Genomic DNA, 12,763 nt, shown 5'->3' with positions numbered 1-12,763 from the left:
CCGGTATTTGGCGATATTTTGATTAGTTTTGGAGTGGTATGGTATAGTGGTACGCGAAAGTGGTATGCGGGGGTTTCATTTTAGTTGTAGCGGCTGTCGGTGTTGTCCCGGGGGCGAAACCACATGCAAAAGTGTGCGGGTATTACCCGGGTATACCCGGGTTTTTCCAGGCATACCCGCAAAATACCCGGTATTTTGCCGATTTTGCCGATTTTGCCACCAAGAAGGCACTCCGACTCGCTTTGATTTCCGTGAGGCAACTGGTATCCCGTACCACTTTTTGATTAGTGCAGGCCTTGGGTTTGATTAGCCAAAAACTCCCATACCGGTAAAGATCGAGCACTGCGGGAAGAGGCGAGAGAGGCCAGGCGACTGGCGCGGGTAGTCCGGGAGGGTGGCGAGGCACGCGCACGGGCCTTGCTGTGTGCGATTCGTCGCGGGGCCGCAAACGCGGGGCGTGTCTCTCTCCCTTTTGTACTCGACTGTACGCGGCTTTAAAGCTTAAAGCTTTTTTGGCTAGCTATAGCCTTTATGTGAATCTCACACTCTGTGCGTACTCTCTATTTCTGTGCTATTCTCCGTGCGATGATCCCTTGCGAGTTGCGCGCCGTGAGGTAGTGGTCGGCGATGCGCATGGATCGGTGCCCGATGACGGAGCGATGCGATCTGAGCTGAGCCCTGGCTGTCAGGCTGTCAGGTGCTGTCAGGTGATATGTCGGTCTGTCGGGGCAGCTGTCAGGCACTGTCAGGTGCCTCTGTCAGACCAGCTGTCAGGTGCTTTCAGTGCTGTTGGGTGCTGTCGGGTGCGTGTCTGACAGGCGAGGGGTTCTGTAGCTGTCAGGTGCTGTCGGAGCTGTCGGGTGTTGCTGTCAGACGCTGTCGGAGCTGTCAGACAGTCAGAGCTGTCAGGCTGCTGCTGCTGTCAGACGTTGGGCTGTTGCTGTCAGGTGCTGTCAGGTGGTGCTGTCGGGGTGCTGTCAGGCTCTGACACACACCAGCCACACTTATGACACTATCAATAGGAGACCAGCAGGACTCTACTACACATACTCTAGCCTCTACCTCTATTTTGGACCCGGCCTGGCTGCGCGTCTGCGCAGCTGCAGTCCGCAGCCCGGCCATCACGTACTGGATGTTCTCGCGCAGCTGCGCCCGCGGGGCCTCCGCGCGCTCGGCCTCGCTCGCGGCGCGCTCGCCAGCCTCCGTCGCCCGGCGCGCCTTCTGCCGGGCCTTCTTGGCCTTGCGTGCCGCGGCTCGAGCCGCGAGCTGCTCCTTGGTGGGATCCTTCTTCTTCAGCGCGGTGCGCTCGACGTACGAGCGCTCCGCCGCCTGCACCGACTCGCGGTCGCCCGCGGCCTTCTCGTGCCTCAGGTCGATCTCGATGGTCGCGTAGCCAGGCAATACCAGCCTGACCTGCGACGCACCTGCGAGCCTTGCGACCATCACCGCGTCCTCCAGTTGCGCGCGATTGGAGCTATTCCAGCGTCCGCTGCGCATCCCCGGCGGCACGACGGTGGCCGGCGCTTGCGCGCCAGCCCCGTCCGCCGCCGGGTCCGCGGCCGCGGTCCCTGTCATAGCTACGCGCGCCATGGAGAACGGCGGGCACGTGAGTGTAGATGGGACGATCTGAGGGAAGTAAAAAATCCGAAGAGCTTTTGATGGAATTGGAAAACACCTGCAGCAGGCAATATGGAGGTGCGGGGTGGAGACAGTCACGACGGCCGGGAGTACCTTGTGCGCATGCGCATGCTGGTGGGGACGGCGGACTGCGCACCGCCGACGGGCACCGCGCTGGGCGGCACGAAGGCCGACGCGGCCGCGAGGCAGGTGGCGAGGAGCAGCGAGCGCATCATCGAGCGGCCGAGGTTATTCTGAGAGCGACAGAGAGAGGGGATGAAGCTTTGAGAAGAAGAAATTTCCGCTGCCGCGCTTCTGCGTGTTTGTGCCTGTGCGTGTGCGCTTCCGTCTCTACTCAACTACCAACGGCAACGGCCTGTGTGTGTGTGTGTGTGTGTGTGTGTGTGTGCCTGTGTGTGTGTGTGCCTGTGTGTGTGTGTGCCTGTGTCTGGTGTCTGGTGTGTGTGTGTGTGTGTGTGTGTGTGTGTGTGTGTGTGTGTGTGTGTGTGTGTGTGTGTGTGTGTGTGTGTGTGTGTGTGTGTGTGTGTGTGTGTGTGTGTGTGTGTGTGTGTGTGTGTGTGTGTGTGTGTGTGAAGGATAGCACAGGCGCCCGAATTCAGACGCGCCCCCTCGAGCCCCCCCTACCTAGGACCGATGCTGAAGGCGTCGGGGATGTACCGTAGCTCGCGACGCCTGTGCGGGCAAGGCCGAAGGCGGCACGAGGAGGGAGTAGTTGACGACATTTGAGATCGCCCTTGACGGAGGCGAGGCGCAGCACAGAGCCCGAGATTCGCGGGCGCAGGGGCGCAGGCAGGGAGACAGACGGCGCAGGCGCGAGAAAGATGTGTTGCGCTGGGTGTGCCTCATGTGTGTGGCAGCGCCTGGCGCGCCATCTCCATCGGCGTCGGGGTCCGTGCTTTCGGGGAGGCCGTCGCTGTCGGAGTCGGCGGTCGGGTCCTCCTCCGCGTCAGGGATGCCGTCGCTGTCTGAACAGAAATGCCACGCAGGTGCCGCTGCAGGTGCCGCCGCAGGTGCCGCTTCCACATCGTTCGGCACAATCGTCGATGTCTCTTACGTTTCCGTGTCCGATGTTTCCGGAACCGACCTTGGTATTTTCAAAGCACGCGTAGTCGCTTAAGTCTGTAGACCCGGTCAGCGATCGACGCGTGGATGGAACCTCCGATAAACGTCGCCGCGGCGTTGACGGAGGCGGACTGGTCGGAGGCTGCCTGCGACGGTCATCAAGAGCGCTCCTGGCGCGTGGCGGCCCTTGGACTTGGCTCCTTTTCTGCCCCTCCTGCCCCTTCTCTGCCTCGGGGGCAACACGCCTGGAGAGTGTCGACCGAAGCTGATGAAAACCTTGCGACAGAGATGACCACAGCCCCGCCAGCCCCCACTCCGCTCCCTTGCCTGGAGCGTTCGGCTGCGAGCTAGCCACCGGCCGGGGCGAAATCCTAATGATCTCTGGCTGGCGAGGAAGGAAGAGGAGCAGGTGGTACCAGCAGTCGTCGTTCGAGTTGTCAGCAGGGCGGGGCCGCCGGCGATGAGCCAAACCTAAGGTGACGTCGTGGCATCTATGGCTGGCGACCTCATACACGAACAAGTAGCCCGCTCGTGGTGGACAGCCACCGACAGTGTTGCCGTCCCGAAAGTACTGGGAACCAGAGACCGGAGCATACTCTGTACCACTGCGGTCGTACGATCCCATAAACATGAAGTCCTCCCGGCGATCAAGACCTAGGCAGAGTGGTGGCACATGCTCAGCGCGCGTCGACAGAGAGAAACGCCGCCTCACTAGAGTTACGTACCCCCACTGTTGTAGCTCATGGAAGCACACTGCTGCCGACCCGTGCCATGCTCCTTTGATCGCGAGATCCCGACGCCGGCGGCGATCCGCCAGCACCACTCCCCACGCTGTGCATAGAAGACCCTTCCGGGTACTTCCTGGCGAGCATCGAGCAACCGCATCGGCCGGCGGAGAAGCCCTCCCGTCGGGAGGGGTCGCCACCCCCACCCTCCGATAGAGCCCCCCCCCCCCCCCCCTGCACTGGCGTACCCGTACAGAGGACCCAAAGCGGCGCGAGCAACCAAGTTCTGCACACCGACCGAAACAGGTCCTACGAGACGAATGGATCTCGGACTAACGACCGGGCTCTGCCAGCGGCGCGATCGGCGAACAACTCTCTCTAACAAAAATATTTAACTTTTTTGGAATGTGTGTGGAGCCACGGCGGCAGCGGCGGTCGCCGGAGGCCAAGAGGCCAACACTCATTTCTCACTCACTCAACGAACGAACGAACGACCAGCGCAACAACAGACAGCCAGCTTTCTCGCTCGCGCGCGCCGTCTCCGGCTTGCCTGCGCCCCTGCGCCCGCATCTCGCGGGCTCTGTGCGTCCGAACCACATCATGTCCCTCCCTTCACACTCTCTCCGTTCTCACTCGTCTCTTCAGGGGGCGCCCGTCTGTCTACCCTAGCGTCTACCGTCTTCGTTCGGGCGCCCGACGTTTTCCTCTTCGGTCTTGCTTTCTTTCGTCCTAGAGCTACAATCAGAGGATCATTGCGAGCCGCACATCGCGCGCGTTACCGCCGGGACCCGCGGCGTCGCTCGCACGCTGACCTGTGCTGCGCCTCGCCTCCGTCCGTCAAGGGCGTTCTCAAATGTCGTCAACTACTCCCTCCTCGCGCCGCCTTCGGCCTTGCCCGCACACAGGCGTGTCGCGAGCTACGGTACATTCCCGACGCCTTCAGCATCGGTCCTAGGGGGGCGTCTGAACTCGGGCGCCTGTGCTATCCTTCACACGAATCCTTTTCACAGTAGGGTGATAAGAGCACAAGAACCTCGCATACGACGACAGTGAGGGTGTGAGAGACAGACCCAGGGAAGGTCTTACAGCCCCCGTCCGAGCGAGGGCTCCGACAGAGTTCGGGTTGAACATTCTGTTCAGTCAGCGTGTGGACCTTGGAGCACTTGGAGTGCAGTCGGCAACCTCACATCCAGGGCCGGTGAGCTGAGAAGCGCATCCAGCGGGCCGGATGATCGGCATCGGGCTACGGGCTAGAGAGCCCTGACCCCTAGCTAGGGGGGGGCGCGCATTCGCAGGGCAAGGGCCTTAAAGTAAACACGGGTCTCCGAGGGTTAGTTCTGCGCTTTGGGTGTCCCCTAGCGGCGGAACGCCCCCTCTACTCGGAGCTAGTAAACGTAGCATCTTTTCTTTCTTTTTCTACTCGGAGCCAGTGATACGAGAATACGCACATGTTACAAGAATACACACTGCCCCCACGGAGTACCTGCACTACTCGACGATAATACAAGAAGAATACGCAGCTTGGAAGTTGCAGACGCCTATAAAGAAAAAACAGCGGGCTGAATTTCGGCGGCGAAAAAGCAAAGGACGGGCGCTTTTGATCGGCAAAGCAAAGTTGGAGTAACGGCGACCGCGTCGCCACAATGCCAGTCGCCTGTCGAGCAGCCTTGGCGGCGCGCATGCGCCGCAGGGTTGACCGACAGCCGCGCGCCGCGAGCCTCTCGCTCCACTCGCGGCACGACGCGCCCCGCGCGCCGGTCAGCGCAGCAGGAGTATTGCGACATGCTGCACAACGCCAAGGACAGCACTGAGAAGCTGGCGCCAGTCGCCCACCAGCATGTCTCAGCACCAGGTGAGGGAGCATGCTGCGCACGCTGATGCAGCAGGGGGTAACCACCAATCAGGCCCTCACGCCACTGCACGGCCGCCCTCGAGCACCAGCAGCGGCACGCTGCGCCATGCTCAAGCTCAGGAGGCCACCCTGCTTCTCGCAGCTTTGTGCAGCGCAGCGAGCGAGCAGCGCCGCACCAGGCGGACCCATGGCGTGCTCAGCCAGCCGCGAGGCGGAGGCACGCCGAGTGAGCGCGAGCCGCGCGGGGGGCCATGCCCCGCGCACCGGCGAGCGAGTGGCACGAAAGAGTGCAAGTCGCGCATGCTTTTGCGTAACGGTGAACGCGTTTCTGGACCACACTTCACATACATAGCGCACAACCCCGGGCCCGAAATCGCACAGAGACAGTCACGCAACACGGGGTCCCAGGGAAGGCGAGCAAAAAGACCACTTCACACACACACACACACACAAATCACACACACACACACACAGACACACACACACACACACACACACACACACACACACACACACACACACAGACACACACACACACACACACACACACACACACACACACACACACACACACAGGCCGTTGCCGTTGGTAGTTGAGTAGAGACGGAAGCGCACACGCACAGGCACAAACACGCAGAAGCGCGGCAGCGGAAATTTCTTCTTCTCAAAGCTTCATCCCCTCTCTCTGTCGCTCTCAGAATAACCTCGGCCGCTCGATGATGCGCTCGCTGCTCCTCGCCACCTGCCTCGCGGCCGCGTCGGCCTTCGTGCCGCCCAGCGCGGTGCCCGTCGGCGGTGCGCAGTCCGCCGTCACCATGCAGCAGCGGCCCAAGGCGCGCTGACGCAGCCGCGCCCTGCGCGCGCTCTCTGTGCATCCTAGCTGTGGGCCGCTCCGCAGCCATCGCCCGTCCTCCGACACGCCGCCGTCCGCCCTCGCCGCTGCTTCCGCCACCGCACCTGCCGGGCCCGCGGCCAGCACCGTCGCCTTGGCCCACCAAACATAAACCGCCGCCGCCGCCGCCGCCGCTGCCCTCGCCGTCCGTTTGGCTGCTGGCTGCGCGCGCACCACCCAAAGAGAGGCCGGCGGCGGGGGTGGCTCGGCTCAGAGGCGCACCTCTCCCCGGCCGCAGGTCACCCAGAAGGCCAAGCCGCTCTCGCCAGGCTCCAACTACCCCTCGACCAAGAACATCCAGAAGCAGGCCAGTGGCTTTGGCTCCTTCCTGCAGAGGTTCCAAAAGACGGAGGGCAAGTCCAAGTACGGCATGCCAATCTTCCTGCCCAACGGCGCGCCGATGCCCCCGCCCCGCCCCTCCCCTCTCTCCTCGCCGCCGCAGCTGGCGCCGCAAGGGCCGCGTTCGCCAAACGAGCCGTTCCCCTACGCTGCACTCGCCGCTGACGCCGCCCCGCGCCGGCCACAGGCAACATCAACCCAAAGTACCTTGCGGCGGAGCGCGCGGAGATGGCTGCCAACCAGAAGCTCAACATGAAGGCCGAGGCGGCCAAGACCAAGAAGATGAAGGCGCAGGGCACAACTTCCTGTGGACCATGTTTGGGGCGTCCGTTTGACGCGTCCGACACACGTCCCATAGGCGAAGGGCACCTTCTTCCTCGACGACTACATCCGCAAGAAGGTTGGCAACGTGGGCTCCAACAAGGAGTACTACCAGTCGGGCCGGTAAGAGATCGGCGCGCCGGCCGTGGGCGTGAGGCTGTGCGACCTCGCGAATGGGACAGGCGAATGACCGCGACGTGCGCGGCGACACAGCACCCGGCGACACAGAGCCCAATGCGTGTTAGCCGCGCACTTCAATCGGATCCGCCTCCCCTGTAGCAAGTAGCGCGCGGGCCAGCTGCGTCATCGGTTTGCCGTCCCCGGTGACGTTTTTTTTGTCTCGTGAGATCTGATAGAACGTGTGAGCGAGATCCCCAGAGAGAGTTAAACGGCACGCAGCCGCGTGCCACAGTGCGCACGACGCCGACCGCGCTCCACGGGACCCGACCCGACCGACGCGGGGGGTACGTGGACGGTGGGGGGCCGCGCGCTGCCGCAGCGGTGCCGGTGGGCCGCGCCACACACGCGCGCGCACTCTGAGCTCTCCCGCACTCTCGCGTCGTCGAGCGGGCCGGTGCAGGGATGCAATGCATCTCATCGCCCAGGAGCAGAACCAATCACCAACCGCCGCATCAGGTCGACCGCAAGCGCCGCCTGGCTCGCGGCCGAGGTTGGCCGGCGACTCCACGTCCGCTGGGAGATCAGTGAGGCCTATCACCCTACGCGGCGCCAGGCGCCACGACGCTCAGCGCCTCCATCGCCGCCTGCGGTGGCTGCGACGCTGTGGCGTCCGGAGAGTCCTGCTCCTGCCCTGTGGCTGCTGCTGCGGGAGACGCGGCCGCCTCCTCCTCCCCCGGCAACTCGTCATCAGAGTCCTCGGCCGCATCGACGTCAAAGGGCCGGCCCTCAGCCAGGGCGGTGAGCATCTCGATGGCGCGCGGCTCGCCAACTTTCTGCGCCGACTCGAGCGGCGTCCGGCCCTGCGTGCGAGTGCAGGCATGAGTTGGCTTGACTGATCGACTAACTCGCCACCTAACTCACTGACCTCCTTTGGAGGCACGAGGTTGCAGCCGGCAAAGTTTCGGGCGGAGAGGTCGGCACCGTGCGCGTGCAGATAGCCAATGGCGTGGCAGGAGCCGTACATGGCCGCGACGTGGAGCGGCGTGTTTCCGTACTCATCGGCGGACAGCAGGTCGGCGCCCTTCTTGAGAGCCGACTCTATCGCCTTGACGCTGTCGTCCTGGATGGCCTTGACCAGGTACTTTTGAGCCTTGGCCGCGAGCTCAGCCGCCTTCTCCGCAGCGTCCTTCTTCTCCGGCTTCTTGTTGCCCATCTCCTGCGAGCCGTGCCGAGTGTTTGGGGTTGATTTCAGGCATGTTTCTTTCTTTCTTGTTCCGGGGCATTCACAGCCTTGTTATTGACAAGAAAATACGTCCTATGGCGCTATGCGCTGGTCTGTGAGAGGTTGAGGTGCGAGCCCTGGAGGCCCTGGGGATGGGGTGAGACTACCCGCGACATACCTAAAACCCGCGGGTTAGGCTGAACAAACAAGCTTTTCCTCTCGCACCCCGTCTCTTTTCCTTTCCTTTTTTCTCTACAGCACCCTCTCTTTTCCTCTCTATTTTCCCGGGGAAACCATCAAAATTTCCGGGCTCTGAGCCGAGTCTGAGGCTGGTTTGGGCCCAAAATCAGCCAAACCGGCAAAATACCGGGTATTTTGCGGGTATACCTGGAAAAACCCGGGTATACCTGGAAAATACCCTGCGACCGCCTGGGTATCGTGCCGATTTCCTCAATTTTGCCTCAGATTTCGCCCCAGACCAGCTCTCAGACTCAGGGAAACTCGCGAGTTTCTCCAGAATGGAGCACCAAACACCCTCTGTTTTCCCTGGAAATTTCCGGAAACGCAAAGTGCTGGGGACCCTCTGTTTTCCTTTTTGTTTGCCGGAAAAGCGTGTGCAGGCCAACCCGCGGGCCTAGAAGGCCCGCGCGCAGGGGGGTGGGACATTGAGACCGGTCATGAATGAGTGCGCGACACGCATGTTGCGAGCAGCGTTGTTGATGTTTTGCGCGTCGCCACAGACGGCGGCGCGCGAGAGCTGTTGCGAGAGAGAGAGAGAGGTTGTTGTTGTTGCGAGTGGTGCTGGACAAAGCCCCGGGCGCTGCCGAGGCTGTGCCGTAGTCGGTGCGGTCGACGGCGCTCGCTCGGGCTGCCGACCTCTTTGGCGAAGTTGAAGATGATTCTCTTGCGTCTTGGTCGGCGGCGCAATGCCGCCCTGGCTTTCGACGAGACAAATTTTGACGATTCCGTTCTTGACATGGAGCGCGTCGTAGTACTGTCCCTTGTGCTCTTTGACCCAGCCTTTGCCGGTCGCATGGACGAGCGGGCCCTGTGACTTGTGGCCGCGCTCTTTGCACCCAAGAACCTTGAGCAAGGTTTGGTCGAGGGTGCCGCCGAAACCAAATTTGTGGCCCAGTGACGCACAGCATCCGCCGTGTGCCGCCGAGCCCTGCCCAGCCTGCCTCGTCTTTGTGACCATGTGAGGGCGCTAGGCACCTTGACTTCACACTATATTCCTGAGATAATTGCATGGGCGATTATACGCCGCTGCCTCTGGTTTGGGGGCGGAGGGGAGGACTCTCATGTGCACGGAGAGTGGCAGATTCCTCTTGGATGGAGACGACGTTGCCGAAGTGCTTCTGGAGCAGAGGGGTAAAGTGCTCGATCTGGGCGGCCGTGTTGATGGCGCCGCGGGTGCGGATGGCGATGAGGCCGTCGGACCCCGTCGTCGCCTGGAGGCTGGAGCTCGCGCGCCTCCGCCTGCCTGCCCCACTCGGAGGCGTCAAGAGCGACGAAGTGGATTGTAATGTCGTCCGGAGCTGGAAGCTGTATGGCGCCACCGCCGGCGTAGTGCTCGAGGAAGGCTCGTGCCTCGCTCTCGCCGCTGAAGGCGACGCAGACGGCCCGCGACGTGCCGATGATGGGCACGCTGATCGCGCTCGCCGGCTGCGCCTCGCAGCCTGGCGTCTTCCTCAGAAGCTGTCGAATCTCGGAGACGAGCGCCGTCGTGTTCTGGATGTCCGGGATGTGCTTGCCGTCGCGCGCCGCGAGCGCGACGCAGGCGCTTCGCGCCGCGGTCGGTGCCGGCGGCCGCCGCAGCGGCCATCTGCGCGGCGTCCACGACTCTGGTGTCATCTCCTTGTTTGGCGTCGTCGACGTCCATGCGCGCGCTCTCGAGCTCGCTGTTGAGGCGGCGCTTGGCGCCGATCGTCTGACCATCGTTGGCCGCTTGCGCGCCGTCGCGGCCGCGCGCCGCGCCCTCGGCAGCGGCAGCGTTGAGCGCCGGCGGCGGCAGGCCGGCCGAGGCGAACGCCATTCAAGTGGTGAAGTCGGCGTCTAGCGCGCGCGATAAGGTTTTTGCTCGCCTTCCCTGGGACCCCGTGTTGCATGTCACTGTCATCACTGACACTGCAAAACAAAACGTGTGAGTGTTAGAGTTGTTTGGTATTGAGGCGACCTTCGCCACCTTGGCCTTCCTCTCCCGCTCTAGCTCCCGCTCTGCCGCCGCCTTGAAGTCCTCGCGGCGGTCCGTATTCGGCCGGCGTCAGCAGCCACGATCATGGCCGCGACACCCTCGCCTGCATGCCGAATCTCGGCCGATCGACGCGCGTCCCAAAAGTCACCAAAAGTGGCGGTGAGTCGCAATCACCCGCCCGCCGTCCCGGCGGTCCCGCAGCTCGCGCACATCTCCCTCTTACCCCACCTGTAACATCACATAATGGTATTGCTAAAAATCTCTCTCTCTGACACTGTGCGATTTCGGGCCGGGGTTGCGTTTACGTGAAATGAAGCGCCGTTCAAAGGGACGTTCCCGTGCCTAGTAAAAAAAAGAAGGGAAACAACAACGCAAGCGAGGGATAGGGGAGGAGCCTAAGGGACGTTCCCGTGCCTGGTGTAGGCGGGGTTGGAAAATTCTTTTCTTCGTTATAGGTATATTGTTGGCAAATCAATTTCTGGTGTACCTGTGTTAGTGCCAGTGCGCGCCAGTCCCGTGCCCAGTGTTGTGCGAGGCGTGAACCGCGCCATTCGCTCTCACCTGCCGTGGCAGCAGGGAGAGGCGAGGGGCACGCTCAACCTGCCGGCGTCGACCAAGGTGGAGGAGGGTAACGCGTCTTTTCTGCGCCCTGAGAGCTCCCCTGCCGAAGGTCTCCACAAGTGTGCGCCGCCATGGCGGCCCCTCTGCCGCCCGCCATCGAGCGGATGCTCGGTGGGAGCTCTGCTGCCCAGCGGCCCGCGCCGCAGCCGCCGCGGCCGCCGAGCAGATTGCTCGAGCCGCCGCCGCCGCCGGCACCGGCCGGCACCGGCGCGGGTGCGTCGAAAGCCGAGGGCTCATGCAGCTTTGAGGCTGCGCTGGCGGACGAGATGGGTGTTCGCTTGGACGCGGCCGAGGCGCACGAGCAGCTGCTCCAGGCGCAAGGCGGCGGCGATACGCCTGCCGCCGCCGCCACACCCGCCGCCACGCCGGCCGCTTCCGCGACAGCGACGGCGGCGGCGGCGGCGGGCGGCGGCGCCGCATCGGACGCGACGAGCTTACGAGGCAAGGCGCCGCTGCCGCCGCAGCCACCCTCGCCCGCCATGTCCGCCGGGGCCGGCACCTCCTCCTCGGAATGGCACCAGATCTCCTCCCAGCTCGGAGCAGCGCTCGGCTGGGACGGCACTGCCATGACCGCCGCATCGTCGCTCGGGCTCGCGCCGCTCTCGCCGCCGATGCGGTCGGCGCTCGGAGAGGCGCCGCCCGCGCCGGCGCGCGCCCCGGTGCCTCTCCCCCACCCGACGCCCACCCTCCCCTGCCCTCCGCAGGCCGTGTCCGGCTGCGACTCGATCGACTCTTCGCGCGGAGAGATGCAGCAGGCCGCCTGCCTTGCCGGACACACCCGCCCGCCCACGCCCGCCCCCCGAGCCGCTCCTCCGACCGCCTCCGACCTCCGTCCCGTCTCGCGCAGGCCGTCCTTTCGGAGCTGAGCAACGCCGCGCTGGAGCTGCTCGCGCAGGCGGCCGGCGCCGGGAGGAGGGGAGGGGAGAGGGCACCGCGCACCGGGACCGGGGGAGGAGGAGACAGAGGAGACAGAGGAGGAGGGCCCGGAAAGGGGCGGGGCGGAAGCGGCCCTCTCGCGCCGCTCGTGCCACTCGCAACACGGCGCCCTCCCCTCCCCTCCCGTCTCTGAGCTGTGAGCCCCGCGCCCCGCAGGAGCACGAGGCTGGCGTTCCGGCGGCAGCCGAGGAGTGGGCACCGCTGCCGCCGCTCCCTCCTCCCTTCCTGGGCGACAGCGCCAAGGAGCGGGGCGCGCCGGCGGGGACGGGCGTGCGCGATGCGCTGACGGAGCTGGATCGCATCCGCCAGTCCATCGAGCAACAGGCAGGCCAGCACCAGGCAGGCCAGCACCAGGCAGCCGCCGCCCCGCCGGTTGCTGCCACGGCCGGGGCCTCAAAGGCGGCTCTCGCTCCGCAGCAGTCGAGCTCGGCCGGCGGGGCGTCATCGTCCAAGGCGGCGGCGGCGGCGCCCGCGATGCCCTCGATGCCCGCGATGCCCGTGATGCCCGCGGAGCCGCTGCACGCCGCCGCAGCCGCGGCCATGGCGAGGAGCTCTGCGATGGCCTGCGCAGCGCCCAGCGGCTGCGGCTGCAGCGCTTTGGCCGCCGCGTCCCCCGCGGCCGCCGCCAAGGCGATCGCTGCTGCGGTGGCGGACGCCCCGGCGTCCGCCACGTGCGCTGCCGCCTCGTGCGCGCCGACCGCCGCGCCGGCCGCTGCCGCGAGCAGCAGCAGCGCCGGCCGGCCGGCCGGCCCGAGCAGCGCGCAGCAGGCAGTCGCTGAGCGGACGGCGGCTGCGGCGCGGCTGCTCGGCACCGGAGGCGCGTCTGCACGCGACACACCGT

At 64.6% G+C, this 12,763-nt stretch overlaps 4 protein-coding genes across 4 annotated transcripts in view; 2 read left to right on the top strand and 2 right to left on the bottom strand.

Annotated features, from left to right (window-relative positions):
• Positions 1 to 1,062: 1,062 nt before the first annotated feature.
• Positions 1,063 to 1,853, bottom strand: EMIHUDRAFT_115964 (hypothetical protein; the record flags this gene model as incomplete). Its single annotated transcript, XM_005776755.1, has 2 exons — positions 1,063 to 1,675; positions 1,732 to 1,853. Coding segments are annotated over 2 exons (735 nt in total), but the record flags the coding sequence as incomplete, so codon positions are not given.
• Positions 1,854 to 5,953: 4,100 nt separating this feature from the next.
• EMIHUDRAFT_443893 (hypothetical protein) lies at positions 5,954 to 7,219 on the top strand. The gene is made up of 4 exons (XM_005776754.1): positions 5,954 to 6,110; positions 6,408 to 6,561; positions 6,696 to 6,796; positions 6,867 to 7,219. Exons 1-4 carry the CDS (start codon positions 5,994 to 5,996, stop codon positions 6,954 to 6,956), a joined length of 462 nt encoding a protein of 153 aa, XP_005776811.1. The 5' UTR covers positions 5,954 to 5,993; the 3' UTR covers positions 6,957 to 7,219.
• On the bottom strand, positions 7,193 to 8,172 carry EMIHUDRAFT_424451 (hypothetical protein). Its single transcript, XM_005776753.1, has 2 exons — positions 7,875 to 8,172; positions 7,193 to 7,809 (listed from the first exon to the last, which is right to left on the bottom strand). Exons 1-2 carry the CDS (start codon positions 8,160 to 8,162, stop codon positions 7,549 to 7,551), a joined length of 549 nt encoding a protein of 182 aa, XP_005776810.1. The 5' UTR covers positions 8,163 to 8,172; the 3' UTR covers positions 7,193 to 7,548.
• Positions 8,173 to 11,060: 2,888 nt separating this feature from the next.
• Positions 11,061 to 12,763, top strand: part of EMIHUDRAFT_457776 (hypothetical protein) — a 4,879-nt gene continuing 3,176 nt past the window's right edge. The window contains exons 1-4 of the mRNA XM_005776752.1: positions 11,061 to 11,618; positions 11,691 to 11,741; positions 11,834 to 11,881; positions 12,079 to 12,294. Coding sequence (XP_005776809.1) covers positions 11,091 to 11,618; positions 11,691 to 11,741; positions 11,834 to 11,881; positions 12,079 to 12,294 — 843 coding nt within the window. The 5' untranslated portion in view covers positions 11,061 to 11,090. The remainder of the gene's footprint in view (positions 11,619 to 11,690; positions 11,742 to 11,833; positions 11,882 to 12,078; positions 12,295 to 12,763) is intronic.

This window comes from Emiliania huxleyi, assembly GCF_000372725.1.
Source record: "Emiliania huxleyi CCMP1516 unplaced genomic scaffold EMIHUscaffold_273, whole genome shotgun sequence".
Taxonomy (NCBI): Eukaryota; Haptophyta; order Isochrysidales; family Noelaerhabdaceae; genus Emiliania; species Emiliania huxleyi.
Note: the sequence above shows the minus strand (reverse complement) of the source record. Positions and strands in the feature narration are given on the sequence as shown.

Coding starts and splice junctions, on each gene's coding strand:
- EMIHUDRAFT_443893 (XM_005776754.1), top strand. CDS start 5,994: ATGATGCGCTCGCTGCTCCTCGCCACCTGCCTCGCGGCCGCGTCGGCC. Junction 6,111..6,407: donor CCATGCAGCAGCGGCCCAAG/GCGCGCTGACGC, acceptor CCCCGGCCGCAG/GTCACCCAGAAGGCCAAGCC. Junction 6,797..6,866: donor CCAAGACCAAGAAGATGAAG/GCGCAGGGCACA, acceptor CACGTCCCATAG/GCGAAGGGCACCTTCTTCCT.
- EMIHUDRAFT_424451 (XM_005776753.1), bottom strand. CDS start 8,162: ATGGGCAACAAGAAGCCGGAGAAGAAGGACGCTGCGGAGAAGGCGGCT. Junction 7,810..7,874: donor ACCTCGTGCCTCCAAAGGAG/GTCAGTGAGTTA, acceptor ACTCGCACGCAG/GGCCGGACGCCGCTCGAGTC.